This window comes from Poecilia latipinna, unplaced genomic scaffold (genome assembly GCF_001443285.1).
Source record: "Poecilia latipinna isolate Pla-1442-1.1 unplaced genomic scaffold, P_latipinna-1.0 Scaffold1504, whole genome shotgun sequence".
Lineage (NCBI taxonomy): Eukaryota > Metazoa > Chordata > Actinopteri > Cyprinodontiformes > Poeciliidae > Poecilia > Poecilia latipinna.
Window position 1 is genome coordinate 196 of NW_015114120.1, and position 12,402 is coordinate 12,597.

Below are 12,402 nucleotides of genomic sequence, written 5' to 3' on the forward strand. Positions count from 1 at the left end.
AAAGGTTTGAGACCATTCCTTTAGTAACCACGCAAATCAAGCTCTAGCCGGATGGGGGAAACGCAGTGACCAGACTAAGTTAACCCAGAGGTTAACTCTTCCGGGACAACAATTGACCAGATTTCTTCCTCAGACACCACAGAACCAAAAGAGAAGAAAACACAACACCAGACAAGAAAAGTTGTGCTGAGCTCTTCTTCTTCCATAAGAACATTTACATCAAGAGAGGAAAAATCTGTCTTAAAGACAACAATGACAAACCAGGTGCAAGATAGCATTAGCGCGATAATATATAGCTAAGCATAAGACTAAGACCCATCATTAATTCAACAGGTTTTCTTTGATTTGATTTATTTTCATGTTTCATGATTTATTTTTATGGTTCATTTTTTGTGTGATAAATGTGTTAGCATTAGGTTTTGCATGTGAACTGAGCCTCATTTGTTCCACCTGTCACATCACTGAAGGAAAGTAATTCACAGCCTGTCATGAACCAGGACTGGATCTCAAGAGAGATTCAAATACATCACTCTCTCCAACATCCACTCTCCTGTGTACCATGTGTGTTGGAATACTTGTGGGTAACAGAGAACATAGTCTATCATGCAACATGTGGTTCATTAGATCCCCCATCTTAGGACTAATTTTTTTTTTTTTTTTTTTTTTTTTTTTTGTCACAGGAGCCATCTTGTTGCAAGACCAGATTGACCATTTCTGAGAATCCTTTGCCTTATTTTTACCCCAACATACACACCCACAGCTGATGTACACACAACATAAATAACAACTGAGTTTTTGATTTTAGGTATTAGTTGGTTAATTCCTATCACAACCAATATTAATAGTTTATTATGAACTATCGTAGACATAAACATTGGCTAATAACGAGATTAGTTGCTATGGTAAACTGACTATAACTATGAACCGGTCAGTTGTCGTCATCTGCTTGGCATCTCCTACCACCGGGTTGCCAGGGCGCAGCAGCATGTACCACTCACCAACCTGTCCCAAATATGAGCCAGTGGAGGTGAGTAATCATTTTATTGTAGTATTTTCCTGGGTTAAGTGAATGGTATTGTAAAAACAGCACTGAGATTATTTGGGACTAATTCTAAGCGCGTTACTCCTGCATCTAAAAAGTGGATGACTGTTAAAAAAATAATATTTTAGCATATTTCCTTTTTTTTTTAAATGGTAAGAATTGCTAATGCAGAGCACACCCCTTTGTTCCTTTTCTAAAAATGACTTTTTTTTGTTTGTTTTGTAAAAACTCCATCTCTCGTCATTGTCTCTCCATCACCACAGCAGGTAGAAATCAGCCCAGAATACTAGGAGCAAATGAGGCAGGCAGACTGGAAAGCAGCCACTGAGAAACAAACCAGTGAGCCAGGCTGAGCGTTGGTCAGTCAGCTGCAGAGTCAGGCAGGTAGACGGGGAGGCAGGTTTGGCTTTTCTGAGTATGCTGCTGGTTAATGGCATCAGGTGCTGCTGTCTGCAATGATTAGTGCTGGGGCTGGAGTAATGGGCTCTGATAACAGTAATGGATCAGCCCACAAACACTTAGCTCAGTTTACTCTCTCTAATGCCCCTCACAGTCCAGCCCTCAGCAGCTGCCTGTCTGTCTGTCTGTTGACACAGCTAATGGGAGGTCTACATTTTATGTAGTCCATTGATCTGTTTTGTCTTCTGTGGACAGTTGTCCTTCTAGCTTCTTTTACGGACACTTTTTGTTTTTTGTTTTTTTACTATAATCGATCATTTCTTCAGCCATTCGTGCCTGTATAATAATTTTTTAAACTTTGCCTCTTTCAGTCTTTTCGCTTTCTGTAAAGATTTCTGATCATCTCAGTAAAAAAAAAAACAAACAAACAAAAAAAAAAAACATTTTGTCTCTTCATAGTGACCTCTAAAGTTACTTGTTTCTCTGAGACCGATGCGTCACACCCGCGTCCCTCTCATGTAGCCGCTTTCTCAGATTCCCTTTCCATCATGTCTGTCCCTGCAGCCACTGAGGCTGCTTGAACAGGTGGCCTGTGGCAGGTTGTTGCTGTGCTCTGTTTGCTGGTCTGCAGGAGGGCTGCCTGTTTGAGGGAGCGCAACTAAGAGGCTAGTTTTTAATGTGTGTTGTTACATGTGCACAACGACTTGCATGCGGGATCTATCTGCGCATATGCTTATTTGTGCAGTTGTTTATTTGGTGTGTATGCGTTCATCTATCCTGCTTTAACCTTTCAGTAATAGAGCAGGGAATAGGAGAGGAGTTTAGCCAGAGCAGGTGATTAAGAAAAATCCCTGCAAGATGGCGGTGGTGTGGCCGTCACCGGCCTCCTCTGGGTAAACAGGGAGGAATGAGAGCCTGGTGGCTGCTGTCGAGGACAAGGACAGAGTGGTTTATGACTTTGGGGGATTAATAAGCTGTAGAAGAAACTTTCCAAAGTAGAAAATGGAAAAAAAAAACTGTTAAATGACAGGCTTGGCTCTAGAAAAACAGCAGCAGTGACTTTACAGTGATGCAATAGCCACTATCCGTGCTTGTGAAACACATGGACACTGCGTTTGCTTTATAAAAGTATCCACTCCTTTTGAAACCTTTCACAATGTATCAGTTTACAACTACAAACTTTATTTTATTGAGAGCTATATGTTAAAAAGCTGGCACAAACAGTGTACAATTGTGAAGTTTAACGTAAATATGTTTGCCCTTTTTTATTTTTACAAATGAGAATCTGAAAAGTATGGCTTCCAGTTATACTCCGCTGCTGTGATCAACACAGCTGAATGTTGATCGTAGCATTTTAAGCTGTTGGTCTTGGACTTCCTGCAAGAGTTGTAGAGATTAACAGCATTTTTCTGATGTCGACACAGATTCTCGTTGTGTGTTGGATACCCACGTTTATTTAAATCCTCAGTAACAGTTTCAACCCAAGACAACAGTTGTGCAATTTCTTTTATGGCTCTACTGGGGACTTCTCAGAATTTAAAGAACCATTACTTTGATAAGTATGTGCCATCTAGATACCTCCACTTACTCCAGAGACATAACATTTTCAATGTAGAGCTCAAGTCACGGGAATTTATGGATTTTTTTTAGGATAACTGTTTCTCCTATAACATGCAAGGACAAACAAGTCAATTTTTGCCCATTGATTTATGGTCTTTATTTACCTGGCGAAGCCGACTCCTCTGCTGACCCCATTGGCATCTCTAAGTATCCTTGTAGAGATGACGTGACCCAGGGGCTTCAGCATGTTCTCCAGCTCCTGTTCATCCATCGACACTGGCAGGTTGGAGATGTACAGGTTTGTGGGGTCCTGCTCTTGTTGCTGCCAACGACAGAAAGGGGAAAGTGCGACACAGGGGAGAGGAAAAAAAATGGAAATCGGTCAGTCGATGACATAATTGTAATGGATAATCACTAGATAGGTTGAAATATGGCAAACTATAACCAAACTCTGGTTAAAAAGCATTTGTCCTCTGACACAAACACATTTATCGGATCAAATGCTCGGTGACTACATCGATAATTCACAGACGTCAAGCTCTGAGCGCATGTGTGTGATCATTTTACGGGATTCACGGGAGTGGCAGGTACGACAGTCAAGCCTGTATTGGCGTCTCACACAACGCATATATTTACAAGAGCAGTTGTTTAAATGGTTAAGTTTAGAGTTCAAATCAGAGAAAAGGGCGAACTGTATTATTGAGCGACAGAGATTTCAATATTTCCAGAAGCAGCTCTTTGCTGGGAGAAGCTGCGCAGCTGGTGGTGGGCTTAGCCTGAGGTAGTTGCAAGTTTCCCCCATGAAACAGCTTGAGACCGCCCAACCAGTCAATCATCCACTGAGTCAGGCAGTCACAATGTAACTCACTATACCATCTACGTTTCAAATCACTCAGTGCTTAAATTAAGCATGAAATGCCATCCTCAGTGCTAATTATGGATTTATGATGTTGTAGGCTGTAAGCACATTAGCTTAGCATCCTTCCTCCAGGTAGTAAGTGACTCATCCGATCAGGCAGCCGTCCAGAGTTTCCCTGTATGCGAGATACATCGCTGAACCCCTTATTGAACTGCAGTTGAGACCATCATGAGTTAAATATGCCAGGGGCCAATGCAGCGCTACAGACGGCCAACTATGGCGTGGTTACAAGCCAGGAAAATAAAATGAGAGCAAAGACTTGATGAGGTTTTAATGAGCTTTACACCCACTTCGGCAGCCACATTGTGCCATGTCCTCTTTTATTTTGAATTTGAGTTATTTGTTTGAAGGTTAAATTTATTAGAACATGAAAAATAATTAAAAAAAAAAAAACATCTGAAATCTTTAGAATAAAGCAACTTTTTTGTCTAAACGACCTGAATAAGTCTAAAAATATTCTTTACGGATTGTAAACTTTAATCCCTTCAAACAGCATATCATTTTATATGATCGTGGTAAAATGTGTGAAAAATTTACAAAAAAAAATCTAGTGTGTACGATGCACTATAGTTGGGAGAAAGATTATGGGAGCAAACACCACAATAAAAAATATTTGTGTCTGATGAAAACGTTTCTCTGAAGATTAGGCAATATGTTGTGGATAATTATGCCAATGATCATTGCTTTCCATTTTTTAAAAATACATTTAAAATATCTCGACACTGTAAAGAGTATTTGATATATTGTGCTGTCCTAAAGTTTCCAGGATGTTTGGTAGAGAAATGGGCCAAATGCATCAAAGGTTGCCAGACATTAACAATGAGGAGTTTTTATATGTCTTAGTTTTTTGTTTCACAGTGTTTTCTTTTTTTTTTTTTTTTTTTAATCTAAATTTCTTCTCCTCTGACCAAAGCACACAGTTTTAGCTAAAGTCCTAACATTTATCTAAGTCCCAAAATTTACATTTGTGATTGTTGGACAATGTCTTAGAGAATGAATTAGAGACTCAGATGTCTCTTTTTCCTTTAGTAAACTTTTAACTGTTTTTGAAGACTTACAACCATTTGGGTATGGAAAATTTATTTTGCTAAAATTGATCATGCTTCCAATTATTTTGGTATCAAGGATTATTAAAACAATAATTTCTTAGTATGGAAATTTTACAACAGAAAAATATTGCCATATATATTTTTTTACTGTAAGATTATTCCAAAGCAATAACAGATGAACTGCGTTTAAGACAATTTACACATCTTTTGTAGTGATGATAATAAATGTGCTTTACTCTATACATATTCAGAAGCTGAAGATATTAATAGAAAAGAAATGGTCTAAAAATTTAATTTCAGGCACAAAATCTTACACAAGAGCATTGGCTACGAGAAATTAACGTAAAAGGCGTGCACAGCAGTCGAGTTTGTTTTCATGTCAAGAAATATTGCTTTAATAGCTGATTTAGTGTCAAAGAAGATATTTTATATACATAAGTTCTGTAAACAGCAGCTCCGGTTAGTCTTAAAATCAAGAATCTATCATCTTCTCAGCTTGAGGTTGTGGAAAAACGTCAGGCAGTATGAATGTCTTTTCTCTAAAGACAGAATCCTTAAAGACTATGATTCACAACAGGCAATCTTTTCTCAGCTGGTCTCTTTCTGCATCTTGATTGAGAAAAGTTGAAGGAGGAGAGGAAGTGTCTCCGCCAATGTCCTGCCTCCGTATTTCCATTTGCTAAAAGAGGGGATTGGTCTCTCCCCCGATTAATTAGCTTATGTATCTGACAAGCCATATTTGATCCGATTAAAACCTTCGGGAAAAGGCTGGTGCCCAGGATCCCAGCATTTCCCCTCCCCCCTTCAAATATGAAGTGAATTATCAGGCAAACTCCTTCCTCTGCAGGTTTGCTGCATTTGGACGCGTGAGAAAAAAAGATCACATGAGTTCGTATGATGCAGGATCAGTCATCTCAATGAGGCTTAATTAAATCTGCCTGTAAAAAAAAAAAAAAAAAAAATCTACTGTACATGTGTCACTCTACCAGCTAAGTCCCTTGAGAGTGTGTAGCCTTGCAGCTGCACTTTTCTTTGAGTCTCATTGGTTGCGTGAGCCAATGTTTTTCAGGATTATGTCAGATAGGCTTCATATCTGAAAGCAGAAAGGAGGTCTGGATCAAAGAGTTAACTGACTTAGTGACTCACTCACTGGGCTAAGCCAATGATAAGTCAGTGTGTGTGTGTGTGTGTGTGTGTGTGTGCAGTTTGTGCAGTGCGTGAAAGCATCAGAATGTGAAGCAGTAATTTGGGTGCGTGGGCTAATTGTAGAGGGGCTCCGTTTGCGCGGGTATTATCGCAGGGAGGCCTCCTTTAAGCGCGGCTGCCTCACTAACTTTTCCTCTTTGATGACGTTCCGCACCACAAAGCTCTAAATACCCAGATGAGAAGGTTAGGGGAGAGGAGTGGAAATAGGAGTATTTTGACAGCGAGGTGAGATGGGCTGGCCCATTCCACAAGGAGATTTAATTTCCTTTAATGTCAGATCTTGCACATGCACTGCTGTCAGGCTATGAATGAAAAGGTAATTGAGGTGTGTGTGTGTGTGCGCGCGCGCGCGGGTGTGTGTGTATCTGATCTCGATGCGATTATGTATGGGGCTTTTGTTCCATTAAAGGTACAGTTTACAGTGTATACTGTATGCTTGTGCGTGTGTGTGTTAGCGCGTATGGTTTTAAAAGCCCCCCTTGCTGCATGTGTCCATCCCCTCGCCATTGACCAGTGTTGTATAAGGTTAATGGAAAGGCTCCAGGCTGCGCTCAGGCTTTGATGAGCATAATTCCTTCACCTTGCCACCAGGAGGAGAAGAGGAATCAAGTGTGTGTGTGTGTGTGTGTGTGTGTGTGTGTGTGTGACAGGATGGGGGTGGGGGGTGAACGACGTGTCATTTCCTGCTGACGGATGGCTCCCTTGCCAGACCTGACAGCCCTGTAGCAGTTATTTCATTTCCACTCCCCTGCTCTGTTTACCTCACTGTAATTTCGGAGAACATTACCATGCTGCGGTGAGGGGGAGGGAGAGTATTAGTGGAAAATCATACAAAAAAACAGAAAAAGCGCAATGACTTTTCAGTCTGATTATGATCAGGAGGTTAAAGAATAATAAAAGGTGGGAAAAAAGAAAGAGATGGAGGGAGCTGACATGACAGGCAGATATAACACATTAAAGGAAGCCCTTGCTACCTTTTGTTAATGCTTGAGGAAAAAAAGACATCAAGCTTTAGAAGTCTCCTGCTGTGCCTATGGGGCTCTCAGGGCTGTATCACTTTAACTGATAAAAGTTAGACGGATGCGTGTCTTGACCTGGGGCTCTGCATGCAACACTGTACGGAGTAAGGGAGCTGCCCTCACTCTCCTGTCAACACATTTATCTCTCTACATCTCCTTCGCATTTGTTCGGCTTCTTTCCCAGTTTTCTTCACGCCACATGCAGTACCAATGTTAAGTATTCATCCTGAAGTTTTTCATATTTCTTGCAAAGAAATGCAATTTTTTTGGCACAAGCCTCCCTCAGTTGTATTTATCTGTAGTTGCGGTTCTGAGGATTCCTTTTTTTTTTTAATAAAATGGCTCAAACTCAACCAGAATGCATAGTGAGCATCTGCAAACAAATGTTAAGCTTTGCCACAGATCTAAACGTTGATTGGGGCACTCTACCAGATGAATATGCGATAAAACTTTAATTTAAGGGGTGTGCATTGTGCGAAAGACTGACATGACGCTGCCATAAACATGACATAACGCCTGTTATGAACATGAAGGAGTCTGTATGAATGTTTACAACTTATCATAAAGTGTCATTTGGTAAATAATGACACTTATATTTCAAAGTTGTACTAAAACTTGCATTAAAAGTTCACTAAAAGTGTCAACCTTGAATTGAAGGTGTCATTATGTACCAAATGACACTTCATAACAGTCATAAACATTCATGAAGGCTCCTTCATGTTCATTACAGGTGTTATATCATGTTTACGACAGTGTCAATCCAGTCTTATGCACAACGTTCAGATAAAGTGTTACAGAATATGCTTCTCTCAAAACCATTCTTTATATGGAGAAATGATACCAGAGTTAAATGTTCCAGCATCACATACCATATTTACCATTGACACAGAACTGATGCAACTGCTACTCAAATTTCACATATTTACCTTAGTCATAGCATTAATTGAAGGCTACGGGTGTGCAGAAACTTTATCTGTACTGATAAAGATTGACTCACATCGGGATGTACAGGGCTTGAAGCTAAAAGTTAAACCAACATCATGACCTACTTATTAATTTGGCTCACAATGACCCAACCACCTGTGTGACATTGAAACTGAACTGACAGTTTGTCTCTGAATAGCCAGTGGATGATTAAATATAGCAAAAATTAAAGAAGACAATGATATCATGGAAAAAGTACCCGATTGTAAACCAGTGAAAAAATTGACTTTCACAACCATGATCTTAGTACACATGCATTATTCAAACTGAAAGCATTTTAAAAGTATCATGCATACTTGACGGGACTCTTTAGATCCATATAAGCCACAAATTTCAACATCCCAACATTCATAACAAGACTGTGTCTTTATCTCAAGCAAAGTGGAATCAGAGTACAGCAAACAAACATATATGTACAATAGAGAGAAGTATTTTATATACAGCATTTATAAACAAACCTTTCCATTTTTTTTCTAATACATAAAACCGCAAATGGACACTGTACGGTATTTGTTTGCAACGCAAGATGCGAGAAAGTTCGAGGCGTATAAATACATTTGCGAGGAAATGTGCGTCCATAGGTTTTTATTCTCACTGGCAATCTGTGATCCATTTCTCCTTGTCCTTGCTTCTTTCTTCTTTACGTCAGTTCACACACGTCTTGCCAAACCTTCCTATTACTACTGCTGCCGTCTCTCATCTCCTCAGCCCTTTATCCATGCTTCTGTCTCCTCTCTTTCTCTATGCATCCAGCCTGCTCAAGAGATTAGAGCTGTATGTGTAATTGGCACTACAGGGGATCCTGGCTGCTTCTCTTGTGTGCAAACACACATTCAACCACACTAGTCTGTGTGTTCTTGTGTATCAGGCTGTCAATCCTTGGGATAACAGCATACTAGTCACTACCCTCAGGTATACCAGTTTGGCCTGGTGTGTGACTAAGCAGTGGATTGGAGGAGAGCAATAAAACCAAAGACAATGGGCAATGAGTCAAGTGGTTGGAGGAAACAGCAAGGATGGTGTAGCTGCTGTGTTCCTGCTATAGCAAGATGTTTTCTTTTTCTATATAGATTGAGGATTTAAGAACATACTATGGAAGCCCTGCTACACAAAATCCATTCAAAAGACACAAGTCCAGCCAAGAAGAAGCTGGTATGGGGATGTGAGGGCAGCGAGAGTTTTATAAGCCAACATTAAAACCGTTATTTTAATTTGTGAGGAGCCAGAGAATGGAGAGACAAAAAGGTAGCACTACAAAGGACCTATCATTCTGTCAGCTGGTAAATCCGGTGGTCAGACAACAGCAGGCAAAGTCACGAGGACGGTTTGCTGCCCTTTGACGAGTGCTTCCCCATGTTTCTGTTTCCACTTGTCAGCGGATGGCTGAATCACCTCCTGTAGAAGCAGTTGTCCAATGTTTCCTCCACACTCTACATTTCTGCCGCTGTGAGACTTGGACGCCTTATATTCCCAAAACGTTGCATTACAGCTTGCTTATTTTGGTGGTAGTGATTTACTGCACAGCCAGGCTGGAGTCTTTCCACTGCAAAAACAATGAAGTTGGCTGGCTAGTCTCCCAAATCCATATTATTTACAGTGTCTTGTACACATCTTCATACCCACTGAGCTTTTACACAAATATAACGCTTTAGGTAGGGACTTTGTGACTTTAAAGCGGAAGTACAAATTAAACCTATTCTTATTTTAAATAAGTGAAAGCAGTAGTGTTTATTTGAAATTAGCCCCCTTTCCTCTTAAATGAAATCCAGCACCACTGATTTTAATCAAAGGCCAATTTAATCTTTAAACTTAGAATAAATACAACTTTTCTGTAAAACATTCTAGGGTTTGTTAGAGAAGCTTCAGCTCAGGTGGACTGACTCTGCCAATACAGCAAATGATAGTCTTGTATTTAATAATGCTGACCTTTATTGAAACATGGAAAGGAAAAAGCCATTTTTACAGATTACAGAAAGCTGCAGACAGCACTGTTTGCAGTTCCCATGTGCAGAGTGCGAGGCAAATTGTAAGCCTGGGACTAACACTTTGTGGCTCATATTTAAAAAACTCTCAGAAAAATAAAGTTGAACTTTGCCCTGACCACACAATGTTCAGGATAAAAAAAAAACAAAACGTGGCAGCAGCATGCTGTGGAGATGCTTTTCCCCACAGTGCAAACGTTCCTTAAGAAACAAGCCCAGGGCTTTATTTATCCAACCAACACTGAATCAATAACAAGAAGTGCTTTTCCACATATTCGCTTTTTGCTTAACAGCTGACCCAACTGAAGTCTTTGCCGCCGTTTTTCAGTCAGAAAAGCCTTAAATTTCAGCAATTCTGGTGAAAACTTTTTCCCTATTAAATTCATTGTTTAAAAACTAAGGATTTCATGTTTAAGTGTGATATAAATGTGCAATAAAAGATTACTCTAATTTTACACACGTTTACTGAAACATGACAATTTAATCTTCCATGAGTCAACAAAAAAACTAATCAGAGAATCAAATGTTTAAAGGCAGCGAATTTCATAACTTAATATAAATATCCTTCATTGTCCCACAATGGGGAGACTTATGAACTTTTGAACTTAAAATACTAAGTAATGCACTCTCCACATTCAATATTACAGTTTTTTAAGCTTTCAAATAGCTAGAAATTAAGGTGCATGCTGCATCTTTTATAATTACGAAGTATGGATGAAACATACTGCAATAGTTATTTCTGCGTTTGAACAGTCTGTAAAATTAGTTATGTGTCAAAAAAAAAAAATCAATCGCATCTTGTCATCTGTCCTATTTCAGATTGATACATTTTTCTATTGTCCTGTTATCTGTCTCTGTAAGATACTAAACCGATCGATCATTCTGGGACCACATTGGGACGCTGCCATGATCAATCAGCCTTTAAAGCAGCAACAGGATTATCCACTCACAAACAGATGGTGGATACCGAAACACCCATAACCTAATTTACAGTTTTCACAGCAAAAAGGCAGATTAAAATCCGTCACATGGAACAAGCACATTTCTTTAAAACAGACAAAATGCAGGAAAACCCGAGTTTGAGAGCTCACCTTGCTCACGCAGCGTTCCGTTTGGCTAGTATTCAGTGGTACCTGATTAAATAAAAGTCTAACAAATTACCATACATTGCCGCAGAGCACACCTTAATACATCACATCATTCAGCCACAGAATTCTTCCCTTGAGTGCAATCCAAGCCAATGACAACGCCGTGTGTCCTGGCACCCAAAGGCACTGAGGTATTTAGTCTGGTTTTAAGGCCCACACCCAATTCACACACACTTTTTACAGATAATACCTTCCTGCACGGAGCTCTATGCCATGAGTGTAAAGTCACACATAGACGCACAGACACACGAGTTTGTACACAAACATTCACACATTGTCAATCTTTGTCCTATTAACAGCTATGGAAAATGGCTGTTTGAGTTCCACCGTGTTACACTGTGATGATAGATGCTGTGTAAGGAACCAAACTAGGTGATGTATTATTGAGCCGTTGAGAATGCTAACACAGTGGTGGTGCTTTGCTTCACTTATTCTCTCAGCTGGGTCTGCTTTCTGCTGGAGTAAAATATGCATCAAACATGAGGCATAGGGAGAGCTATGGTGCAAAACTAGTTTTTGGTATGTTCATTCATCCATCTTCTCTTTTACAAACCAGTTGGGGGGGGGGGGTGATGGGGGGCTGGTGTCAATCTGCAGTGGTTAACAGGAAGCTGGGTTAGGTCATCATTTTATGACAAAGCAACAGACAGATACGTGGACAAACAACTCATGACTAAGAGATATTTAAATACTTTAGGACAGAGGAAGAGAAATCATGTACCGTAGCAGGCGTGCGTGTTTGCTGTAAAGCAAAGCAACAATAAATGTTCCCAATTAAAGTCCAAGAAAAGTTTAGTAAATGTCAAATGTTTGCACTGGTAATGGTAGAAAAAACAGTTTTTCTAAACTTGGCATCCCCCCCTCTGAATGTGCTCTCTCAAATTTTCAACAGATAATTAAGCAGTCATAAAAAAAAGTATTTATTAACTCTTTTCACACATTTCTGACTAACAAGGCTCATAGTAAGGAGTATTTGGGATTTATCAAAAGTGACTACTGCTTATCTGAGCAAAATGTTCATATTCCTCAGCTATGAGGCAGAATATGAGAAATATTTTTGCGGAATAAAAGGATATGGTTAGACAAAAGACATG

The 12,402-nt window shown here is 39.7% G+C and overlaps 1 protein-coding gene across 1 annotated transcript in view; it reads right to left on the reverse strand.

The window, feature by feature from the left end:
- Window positions 1-620: 620 nt before the first annotated feature.
- The window catches only part of LOC106963197 (RNA-binding motif, single-stranded-interacting protein 3-like), a 162,319-nt gene continuing 150,537 nt past the window's right edge, over window positions 621-12,402 (reverse strand). Inside the window, exon 5 of the mRNA XM_015057977.1 lies at window positions 621-3,323. Within this exon, the coding sequence (XP_014913463.1) occupies window positions 3,162-3,323 (162 nt within the window). The 3' untranslated portion in view covers window positions 621-3,161. The remainder of the gene's footprint in view (window positions 3,324-12,402) is intronic.